General features: G+C 52.5%; 5 protein-coding genes across 5 annotated transcripts; all 5 read right to left on the reverse strand.

Annotated features, from left to right (window-relative positions):
- Positions 1-197: 197 nt before the first annotated feature.
- On the reverse strand, positions 198-971 carry DQ04_05611000 (UDP-Gal or UDP-GlcNAc-dependent glycosyltransferase; the record flags this gene model as incomplete). Its single annotated transcript, XM_009314284.1, has 1 exon — positions 198-971. The coding sequence occupies one exon, from the start codon at positions 969-971 to the stop codon at positions 198-200; it is 774 nt and encodes a 257-aa protein (XP_009312559.1).
- Positions 972-2,095: 1,124 nt separating this feature from the next.
- Positions 2,096-3,238, reverse strand: DQ04_05611010 (UDP-Gal or UDP-GlcNAc-dependent glycosyltransferase; the record flags this gene model as incomplete). Its single annotated transcript, XM_009314285.1, has 1 exon — positions 2,096-3,238. One exon carries the CDS (start codon positions 3,236-3,238, stop codon positions 2,096-2,098), a length of 1,143 nt encoding a protein of 380 aa, XP_009312560.1.
- Positions 3,239-4,451: 1,213 nt separating this feature from the next.
- Positions 4,452-5,606, reverse strand: DQ04_05611020 (putative UDP-Gal or UDP-GlcNAc-dependent glycosyltransferase; the record flags this gene model as incomplete). Its single annotated transcript, XM_009314286.1, has 1 exon — positions 4,452-5,606. One exon carries the CDS (start codon positions 5,604-5,606, stop codon positions 4,452-4,454), a length of 1,155 nt encoding a protein of 384 aa, XP_009312561.1.
- A 1,201-nt stretch (positions 5,607-6,807) lies between these two features.
- On the reverse strand, positions 6,808-9,312 carry DQ04_05611030 (calpain-like cysteine peptidase; the record flags this gene model as incomplete). Its single annotated transcript, XM_009314287.1, has 1 exon — positions 6,808-9,312. One exon carries the CDS (start codon positions 9,310-9,312, stop codon positions 6,808-6,810), a length of 2,505 nt encoding a protein of 834 aa, XP_009312562.1.
- A 1,143-nt stretch (positions 9,313-10,455) lies between these two features.
- DQ04_05611040 (cytoskeleton-associated protein CAP5.5) lies at positions 10,456-11,325 on the reverse strand (the record flags this gene model as incomplete). The annotated part of the gene is made up of 1 exon (XM_009314288.1): positions 10,456-11,325. One exon carries the CDS (start codon positions 11,323-11,325, stop codon positions 10,456-10,458), a length of 870 nt encoding a protein of 289 aa, XP_009312563.1.
- Positions 11,326-11,466: the final 141 nt, after the last annotated feature.

Consider the following 11,466-nt stretch of genomic DNA (forward strand, 5'->3'; position numbering starts at 1 on the left):
AGAGTGATACGAGAGGATAATACAGCACACGCTCAGCGCAGCTAAGCAGCAAAACAAAAGGAGAGTTTAATAATCCAGCCCACACCCATAATGCCACCTAGTAGGCAAGAAACCAGCACACTCCATATCAACCAGAAATACTGGGTTCCAGTCGCAGCGTGACTGAATGCTTTATTATTTTTTAAAAGCCACACGTGTCAACAATTAAACAGAAGATACTTCCGTCTTCTTTTCAATGGCTTTGCAGTGGGCGAAGTGTCGTTCTTAAAGATATCCATCAGCTTAACGAACTCACTCTCGGTGGTGTCGTGGACCACCACAGACCTCCAAGTCACACGTCGAATAGGTCCTCCATGCCGCAGATTGTGAAAGCGACACGGCCTTTCTCTTACAAGCGTATAATTTGGGATCTGTGCCTCGTACAAAATGTATCCAACCATCATGTCCTCGTGGGACATCTTCAAGGCAACAAACTCCGCCTCACGCTCCTTGGTGTACGGCAGGCGCACCATGAATTGCAGCGGCTCGTACGACACAAAGCTCTCCGCAACATCCCTTGACAGAGTGGCACATGTCCCAACAGCATAGTAGAACTTCTCGATAACATCACCCCTATACAGTTTCCTGTGGTACATCATTCCCCAATATACGCCAGTGCGTGGCAGCGTGCGCAGGTCGGCGAGGTACTGCGGCACCCTTATGAATGAGTCGTCGTCGCCCTTCGCAATGTAGCTCGCCCTCGGGAACAGCCGCACCGCAAACTCAAACCACAGGAACACCTTGCGGCTCAGCCCGATCTCAGCCTCCATGCCCCAGTAGCCGCCGCCGCCGATCGTCTTGTTCGTAGAGGAGCGCCCCTCATTCATCGGCAGCGCAATCACATCGTGCCACTCCGCCGCCTCCTTCAGAAGCGCCGCGGAGTACGTGAAGTTGTGCGACGGGTGCCGCGCAAGTACGTACAGCACCAGCATCGCACCGGTGAAGTTGTTGGGCTTCGTCGCCACTCCAGGGAACTCTTAGCACGAAAGCAGGTGCAGGTTGCGGCACATGCCCTTTGTGATATCTACGAATTTGTTGTTGGGTTCAAAGAGTAAATCCATGCGTTTCCCACGTGGAGAGTGATTATGGTAGGATTTGTCTGTATGCGTGGTGGTGTATTGCTCTGCCGTTAAGTGGAGTACATCTTCGGTTTCATGGGTATTCGGCAGAATGAGGAGTCGACCGAGATGTGCTGGTGGCCCGTTTGACTGGTATTATAAATGATCTAAGAGGATGTATCACTTCCTGACCGACTGAAGATCACCGTACATCGGAAAGGGGGAGCTATGTCGTGTGTTGTCTTTAGTGCTAGTAACTCTATTCAGTATTAGTGGGTGTAGTCAATATGAAGCAAGAGGCGACGAGGCATGTTCGTATTTGTAGACACATACAAAAAAAATTAGTGGACATCCTTCGCATTGTGGCGCTTAAAGACCACAAGCTGAGCATATAGAAGCAGGGACGTGCTGAATGTAGTTTAGAATGAGAAGCAGGAGACTCATAGCGTTGCGTATACCTGTAGGCTCATGTTATATATTAGCGCCAGTTTCAGAATACGGTATCTCCTGATGAGCACACGTGTCTGGTGTGGCAACAAAGGCGCAGAAACAAAAATAACAAAAAACTCAGCGAGGCCCGAGGCGTCAAATCCCCGTTTCAGGAAGCTCTAGAAATTGTATAACCGAATCAACCGGATATACAAAAAAGAAACACAGAGAAGTGGCCGATTTATATCTAGCCGCTTCTTGCATGGAGCAATTCCACAATGCCACACCACAGTAGACTTAGGGACTTGTACAGCATGTTGTGTTCCAGTACCACAAGCTTTCTATACGAATCATTGATTATATAACAAAATGTTTCTAGAAAAAGGACCCACACAGTTGCTTGAACACCATAAATGCACAAAAACACATATATGAGTGGTATGGTTCTCAAGACGACTTAAAATTTCCATCACTTAAAGTATTGGCTCAGAATCAATACAAAAAAGAAGTTCCATTCGCATCTGATATTCCAGGGTAACGAAAACAAAAACCCAAATGAGATACGACCCTCAATCATTCCAACAGTGAAAGTTGATTTCATGACTATTACGACGCGTCCAATTCCGCGGAGAAGCACCGCTATCATACTTGAATCGTTTCATCAACTTCTTGTAGTCATTTTCGTTCACGTGGTGTATCATAACAGAGCTTGACCGCACAGGCTCTACCACTGCTCCTTCATGAACGTCGTGGAAAGAGCACCGGTCTTCTGTCGCAAAGGTAAGGCTGCTGTTATACCCTGACATAAAAAGAGACAAGCCGACCATAGCATCTTCAGCATGCATCATCAGTGACATAAACTCCTCGTCGTGCTCTTCATTGTACGGCAGGCACACCAATCGTTGCAGAGGTTCAAACGAAACAAGCTGAGCAGCCACATCCCTTGCCAGTGTATAGCATGAACCATACGCATAAGAGAAAATGACTGGCTTGTAGTACCTTTCCACAGTTCCCCAATAAAGCCCTCGGCGAGGCAGGGAACGTAGGTCTGCGAGGTACTGCGGCACACGAAGGAACATGTCGTCATCACCCTTCGCAACGTACCTCGCCCGTGGAAATAACCGAAGAGCCAGTTCAAACCAAAGGAACGTCTTGCGGCTCATTCCGATTTCAGCTTTCAAGCCCCACTTCCCATCATCACCAATCTTCTTCTTCTCTGAGGGGAGGCCATCATTCATTGGCAACGCAACCATATCGTGCCACTGCTCCGCCTCTTCCAGCAGTGCCGCAGAGTAGGTGTAGTTATTGGACGGGTGCCGCGCAAGCACATACAGTACTACCATTGCACCAGTGAAATTATTTGCTTTCGTCGCCACACCCTGGAACTGCCAGCACGATGATCGCTGCAGATTTCGGCGCGTACGTCTCTCACTGATGTCTATCGATGGAATACCAAACGCAATAAGGAAGTCACGCTTCTCCCATGTGTGAACGGTGGACTGTGGAATGAAGCGGACTGCCCAAGGGAGTGGTGTCTCGTGTGTCAGGGGAGCGTCGTTGTTCTTCTTGTGCAATGTAGAGGTGTCCATGGTGTGTGCAAAGGGATAGTAAAGAGTGGTCACGGCGACATCCACTACCAGAAGAAGAACAATAGTAACGCATGCGGCAGATACGATTACCGTGATGGGTGGTTTTGAGCCTCGTCGCTTCATTAGTGTTATACCTATTAAGAAAACTGAGAGATAGAGAGAGAGAAGAGAGAGGCCAAGAGCCCCAAAGAAGAGAAATATCACTACCAGCTGTGTATTGCTCGTGTGACAGCGCTGAGTTGCGAGAAGCCCGGGGGCCGACTATCCCGCGATATGGGGTGCGCAGCCACATGTGTTAGATGGCGTGACGCTGGACGCTTAAGCTCCGCCGCACTTCTTGTTGCAGCGAAGCTCGTCGCTTGGTCACGTGGGCCGGGCAGGGTGTGGATGTGCTGCATGTCCGCAACTGCGCTGCACTAAATGCTGCGATCGTTCATCCTCCCTGCTTCACATCCGGAAGCGAAGAATATTGAAGGAGCACGCCACCCCACAGTGACACAGCACGGGATCCGTTTGCCAAATAACAAGTGGTCTCTGCTTCAGGAAGCTGCCCACCGCTGTCCGGGTGCCGGGCGCGCAGAGAGGAGCACTGGGCTCAGCGGCGCAGAAGGGCATCATGCGTGTGGAGGCATTCCGATCACACCCCGCCTGCAGCGGTAAAGCGCCAGTAACACACAAAGGGAGTGATGCTTACAGCCGAACAGCCACGGCGGCTCCTCGGCCGCACGCACATCCACTCGGTGATGCCTTACGTGGGGCAATAAGCAAAGTGGCGCCCCAAGCAAACAAAAAGAAACCTACCATTTTATACAATACTACATCGCCCCCCTCATCACGTCTTCCGCGACTCGAAATAGAATGGAAGCTCGTTTCGCGCAGAATGCGCAAGCAGAGAATCACGGCTAGAGACTCTTCCCTTGCCAGCCACCCAGCAATCACAGGGAATCTCAGCACTAGTGATAACACCACAAAAGAAATTCCAGTAGGTACTTCAATGCGTGTGAGACAAGAAAAACAAATTCGGATGCAGTATAGACCCACGAATGCGTGGCACAGCAACGAAACTTAAACTTTGAACACATAATGTTATGAGAATCATCGATGTAAAACGTCATGGAGTGTGAACCGCACACTGGCGCTCTGCCAAGTCCATCAAGTAATGTAGGAACTGCAACGTTACAGGGGAAAGACGCAAAAGAAGGGCACTGCAGTGTTTTTAACAGCATTTATTACAACCATAGAGGGTAGCGAAGCGCCTTTTAAAGCACAGCATCGTTCGTCGGCGGCATCTGAAAATCAAAAAGCGGAGAAGACAGTGTTGGAGGAGCCCACCGTCCTACCGGCACGAGAACTCTACCCTGTTACCACGCAAATGCTTCCGGCGTCGCGCCACAGCACCACTGGACATTCTGAATCGGTTCATCACCGCTTCATACTCACTCTCCAGCAGGGAATGAACAAGAATAGAGGTCGACCGCAATGGCCGAGGACGGACGCCGCCATGAATATCATGGAATGAACAGGGTTTTTCTTCAAAGAACTGCATTTTGGGGTAGTACTCGGCCTTCTTCAGCACCATCCCCACCATGGAGTCCTCACCCGTTACTTGCATCGCGAAAAACTCCGCCTCACGCTCCTTGGTGTACGGGAGCTCCAACAGATGTTCCAGTGGCTTGTACGTTACCAACCTGTCTGCCACATCCCTTGTCAGTGTATAGCACGGGCCCAGCGCAAATACAAACTTCACGGTTACGTTACCATCCCGTATTCTAGGCCGATACATTGCTCCCCAATAAACTCCACGGAGCGGCAGCGTGCGCAGGTCGGTAAGGTACTGCGGCACACGGAGAAGCATATCGTCGTCTCCCTTGCCAATGTAGCTCACATTCGGGAAAAGACGGAGTGCCATGTCAAACCACAGAAACACCTTGCGGCTCAGCCCAAGATCTGCAGCACGGCCCCAAGTAGGAGAGCCACCAAACATTTTTTTGGTAGTAGTACGACCCTCATTCATCGGCAGCGCAATCACATCGTGCCACTCCGCCGCCTCCTCCTCCAGCGCCACGGAGTACGTGAAGTTATATAGCTGGTGCCGGGCAAGTACGTACAGCACCAGCATCGCACCACTGAAGTCATTTAATCTCGTCGCCACACCGGGGAGCCGCCAGCACGACGTACGCTGCAGGTAACGACGCCTCTGTCTGCGAGGAATGTCCACGGACGGGATGCCAAACACAATCAGAAAGTCACGCTTCTCCCATGTGCGAACCACACTCTGTGGGATGTAGGTAAAGGAATGTAACAGAGAAATATTGCGTAGTACTGGGTTTCCAGCGTCGTTAATGGCGTATACTGATGGACCAGGAGAGCCATCCTGTATCACATAGTACAAGTTGAAAGAAGTGATAACTGCTGTGGTGAATACAACTATAATGGCGCATAAGATAAAGTGAGACCTTTTTACATTTGTAAATATCCCTTGTCTCTTCATCTGTAGTGTGTCTCGGAATGCAGGGACTATGCAGAGAGAAGGAAAGAGTGTGGCGTGTGAACATGGACCCCGTTGGGAAGTTAGGGCTGCCTCAATATAATTCAAGAATGAGCAACCTCACATTTACAGTGGCAGAAGTTGCGCTACCCGGCGAATATGTACTGCAAAGAAGAAGAGAAGTAAAAAGAATGTTCAGGGACGCTGATACAGATATAAATCGAGTGCGCATACGCACTATATTTGCAACCACAGCGATGTGATCTCGAAGAATTATCCGGGGTCTGGCCCGTCCACACAAGGAAAGAACCTCAAGTACCACGAAAGGAAAGGCACTCCACCAGCCTGCACGCAACCCCTCCCCCCCCGCACATCAGCTGAATCCGTGATCGCCACAGGCCTTCCAGTCCCAAACGTGGAAGATACGACGAACAACACATTATCTTTTTGAGGCATACAGTACATTCTTGGACAAATAGATGAGTACGGCAAAAAAGGAAAAACGGTTAACTTAAGTACCCTCTTCTTCGTGCTCGCCCAACCCGCACGTTATCGGCCTTCCCAGGACCGCTGTCGCATCGACCGCAGGTGCACACAGAGTCTAAAACAAACACAATGGGAGATGGCAGCCTCGCAAGCCAAATGGTGTACAAGCACACCGAGAGAGAAGGAAAGAATTGGGTGCCCGCTATAGTTGTCGTGCCAATCAGCGGGCGCCACGAGTTCAGCGAGGCGAAAATGAGGGAATACATCGATTAAAAAAGAGAGTTGCACTCATTTTGATAAAATCCCATTCGTCGCTCACGTTATTACTTCCAGCTGTGTGTGCACAACCGCGTTCATTCGTCCAGACGCCCCTACCCCACGCACGTAGTCGAATGTCTCCCGTAGAGAGAGAAAGGCCAGAGCCAGCGCGGCACTACCATGGCGTGCGCACACTCAAACGTCCTCCAGAGCCAAGCGCCATGCACCTCAGAACCCTCTCTCACGAACGCAACGACGAAGCTAAAAATAATCCCTCTCCGAAAAATAAATACCAATTCCGTCTCTCATGTGTGTTACAACATATGAAGGACGACTTCCACCCGGCACGGCAGTGACCAGCTGCACTGGCGTTTCCCATCTACAATGAGAGGATTCACTTACAAGATTTCTCACGGAAAGAGCAAATTCACACCACCTCAGCCAAGCTTGTTCTTATTTGCTATACGTTGGCACATCGGTCATCGCATAATTCAGTGCCTCGTCTCTCCTCCACAATGCCTGTTGTTTGGCGGATCTGATAGTCTGTCTCCACTGGCGTATTGCCCGGTGCATCAAATGACGCGAGACTTTCTAGAACGCCGCTGGTAAGGCGAACAAAACTAACACGCGATGCGTCGCCAATCAATCTGCTCGGCAAGAGGCCAATGGTGTAGGGCGTCGAGGCCGTCCTCTCACGTACGCATGGAATGATGTAGTACGGACTATATTTCGGAACAAACCGATAATGCAGGGCGGCATCGCGGGCGATAATGAAGGTTTGTTTCGTCGTCGGCGTATCCGGATCCATGGAGGCGTAAAGGAAAGGGCGCTGCTGCGCCTCCGCACCTTCATCGCTGCGTGTGACACACAACGCTATGGCCGCCAGGGCTGCGTTGGGGTCGCTCGGGTCCTCGCCCCTGTCGTCCTTCTGCGAGAGCATACAGTACGCTTCCATTGGATGGTCCACAGTGATCACCAAAGCTACACTGGCAATGCCGCCTTCAAAAGTGCCGCGGACACGGTAGTCGTGGTACGCGAAGCGTGTGAAGCATACACCACCACCATCGAATAGTTCAAGAGCTTCGGACCACTCAAGCCATAAAGCGCCATCGAAACTACCCTCCTTGTCTACTTCACAGAGACGACGGAGGTCCTTGTGCTCCTCCCACTTGCCGCACTGCGGGGCCCACATCCCCTTCCACCCAGGCGCCGCAGTTGTGCAGCGGACCTTGACAAGACGAAAGCCACCATAACGCACAGTGTCCATGACGTAGTACGACATGCCGAAGCGCAGTCCATTCTGTTGCAGCGGTGCGTCGGGCGGCCCTTCCTCCGGGGTGCAGAAACATACGATGCACCCCATATGTTGACGAGACTCGACGAATAGAAACAGGTTTAAACTACTCGCCGACAACACACCCTCCATTTGCGCAGTCGCCCACTCTTCATCGAAGCGGTATATCGGAAATCCGAGGAAATCCTGGAGTGGTTCCAAGGAGTCCCCATATTGGATGGCAGCGTAAGAACCGTAGAGCTTCGCATATGCCTTTTGGAGCAGCGGCACCCACAGCTTCCGCAGATCATTGTCACATCGCGCGAAAACCGGCCCGTGGTTAGAGGAGGGCAAGTAATCATCTAAGAGCACTGTTGTCCACCAGCCACCATAGCAGCAAGTGACGTGGTAGGCATTTTGCCGCCTCTGCGCCATGCCCTCTGCGTCTGACCGCGGGTGTTCAAACATCTCCCGCACCTTCGCTGGAAACTCCGCCGCGATGGACATGGCGCTAACAAGGTACGCGTCACCGCCTTCTCCAAGACACGGGTCCTGCGGCAGAACCCCTCCCCGAAACAAACGGCACTCATCTGTATGGTGCGCTGGAAGGTACTCGTGCGGGCGTCGCCATGGCAGCGCACAGAGGAATTTCGCGTCGATGCCTGGGCGGAAGAGTGAGCGGTGACACGGCGGGAAGATGGGATCAATGAAGGCGGTGTCATTCTTCATGCGCCAGCATGCCTGCAGGGCTTCTTTTTCGGTCATCTCTGCAGCGACTTTTCCAGCTTCGTAAGCAATCTCGTCGAGCTCCGCAAGAATTACAGCATTCTGCCCCTCCACGTGGACGTTCCTAAAATCGGCTGTCACCAACTCTGCGGTTGAAAGGTTCTTGAATCCACTGACCTCACCCGAAACAAAGGCCTCGGTGTCGCATGGCATCACAAGGAGCTGCGCCTCGTACTCTCCAGAGGGAAGCTGTTCCATCGTCGTCTTGGGGCCAGGTACCAGCTTGGACGCGCCGCCAAACCTATAGTGCGCTGTCATCTTGTACTTCATGGTATCGTTGAAGAAGAACCAATCACCGGCATCCGTCACAATCTTGTACAGAAAGCCTTGGTGGAAGACGGGGGTGACAGTGCCCGCGACGCTTGGTGTCGCGTACCTGTAGATGGACTCAGCGGAGCCTTTATCACCGAAGTCAGCATCACAACAACAGGGGCGTTCTGTCGTCACTACAACATCATCAAACTCGTCATCTGTTCTCTTCAGAGCTTCATGCATCACACTCGACCGACGACGTTCTCTCATCCCCGAAAGCAATGTCGTTGTCGATGATTTCAGGACAAACGTGTTTGTGCGCTCTATCTCATGTAAGCTCTTAGTACTGGAGGCCTCCTTCGGTAACTGTGCGTGGTCCTGAAGGGCAGCACCCTTCCCGTCGAGCCGCACAATATCATCTCCTTGCAGCGCGGAGTACGCAAAGTAATCACCCACCTCATGTAGGGTTGCAGGTTCCTTCATATCGCCAGCCGCGCCACCGCAGTCACTGCTGTCATAGCTTGTGAGATCCACGTCCCGCATCCTCTGGTGCGCACCACTGTGTGAGGAGGAGGCGTCGGGGATGACGAAGATCGCTGACGCCAGCTTGACAGACTCCTCCCCCGCAGCGGCAGCGGTGAAAACGCCAGCCATTCACTTTACCTACACCCGCCCGACACCGCAATCAACACAGGAAGAGAAGAAGAAAAGAGATCGACGGGAAAAGGAGCTCCAGACTGCACGGCACACACAAAAAAAAAACAACTCAACCGCATTACACCAATACGGAAGGCGGAAACAGGGTGGAATGGCATCAAGAGAAAGAGAGTTGAAATCGTGTACAGAAGGGAAGGGGAGCAGGATGAGTGGGTGCACGTACAACATCCTTCTAGAAGCTCATCCCAGTCTGTTGTCCGGTGATGGTGGATACAGAGAGAGGTACATGTCGAAATAGAAACCTTATATTCCTGCAGACTCTCCCCACGACTCGCCCTGTCTTTTCTTCTTTGTGCGCGCTGTTTTGCATCATTTTAGTTTCCTTCTTCACGGCCTTTGCAGGCCTCGTTTTCCTCTACATTTGCTTCGGGCTGTTTCTTTGTTTTGTTTGCGCGTTTCTGTGTGCGTATGTCTGTGTGTAAAACCCCCGTGCGCCTTTGTTTGTCAAAGCATCTCTCTTTCTCCCTCTCTCTCCCTCTCTCTAGTGGGCACCCGCTTCAAACCTCTCAGGGGCTGTTCTGCACACAGTTTATGTATTTTTTTAAATCTCACTTGTTGTCTCCTCTTGTTGCTGTTTTCTTTCTTTCTTTTTTTTCCCCTTTTGCTTTCCCTGCCCGTGTGTACTCCGTCCGGCATTCCGCTCGCCCCGTTGAGTTTTTTTTTGTTTTTGTTTTCCTGTTCTTTTGTTTATTTTTTTCTCTTTGTGTGCTGTTAGCCGCGCTCCCCCGTCTGTGAAGTTTGCATCTCACCACACGCTCCGCTAAGAGAAGCGAAACGAAATAAAAAAAAAAGACGCACACAACGAGGAGGGTACAGCGTCTCATGGAACATTTGTGGCCAAAAGAGAAATCCGGAACCAATCAATAAAAAAAAAAAAGATACATTATAGCACACACATCAACATAGTCCTTCCCCCACCCACTCCCGCCCTCTCCTCTTCATTATTCAATGAGTGGTGGTGATATGGATGCGAGTGTCTGTCGGCATGTGTCAATTCTGTTTCGCGCTTTTCATTGTAGTGGCAGCTTTATTCACTGCTTTTCATGATTCTTTCTCCCCCCCCCCTTTCTCCTATGCTCCTCACATTTCCTTGTTCTCATTTTCCTCATCCGCCGCGCCGTTCTCAATATCGTCGGTGACGCCGTTGCCGTTCATCTTCGCCTCCTGCTTCTGCACGCTCAGCTCATGCCACTCGTCTGCGGCGTCCCCGTTGTCTTGCGGCTCCTCAACCGCGTCGTCCGCCTTGACGGGCCCTGACGCCTCCTCCTCCTCCTGCTGCTGCTCCTCCTCCTCATCTTGCGCGGCCGGCGTGGGGAGCTGCGCCTGCGACAGCTTGCTGCCGGCGTCCGTCACCACCGCCTCCCCCGGCGCCTTCGTTTGGAACGGCCGGATCACCTCCGTCGTGTCCTCAACGACAAACGACACGCGATTCGCGAAGACGCGGCTGTTCCTGTCAAGCTTTGTGAACTGCACATCCAGCTTGCCGTCGAGCGGCGTCGCGGCGCGGACACCGAGGACGAACTCCTTCTGCCGGACATCTGTCGTGCCCTTGCGGTGGATGCGTGGGACGACGAAGTACGGTGCGTCGCTGGGCTCAAAGATGTACCGCAGGCCGACCTCGCGCGCCACGACGAAGTTGTACTCGTCACTTGTGGTCTCCGGGTCGCTGCCACTGCAGCAGTCGATGCGCTGCTTGTTGCCGTCACCGCGCGAGACGCAGAGCAGCATTGGCGAGAGCTTCGCGTCTGGCTCGGTGATGGGCACACCGCGCTTGTCCTTCTGTGTGAGTGTCAGCACCACCTCGACGCGCTCGACCGCGCGCACCACAAGCACGACACTTGGGTGGACGCCCTCGAAGTCGCCACGCACGCGGTAGTCGTACATCGGCTGCTGCGAGAGGAACACGACGCCGCAGCCGTCGAAGTACGTGGCGGCGTCGGTCCACGCCATCCAGAAGGTGCCGTCACAGGGGTCGGGGCCGCAGGCGTGGCGGACGTCATCGTGCGCGTCCCACTCGCTGCCACCGGCGCGCCACGCCCCGCTCCACGGCGTGTTCGGCGACGACGGGTTACGCAGCTTGAGCAGCGTCAC

This window comes from Trypanosoma grayi (genome assembly GCF_000691245.1).
Source record: "Trypanosoma grayi strain ANR4 Tgr_561_V1, whole genome shotgun sequence".
Lineage (NCBI taxonomy): Eukaryota > Euglenozoa > Kinetoplastea > Trypanosomatida > Trypanosomatidae > Trypanosoma > Trypanosoma grayi.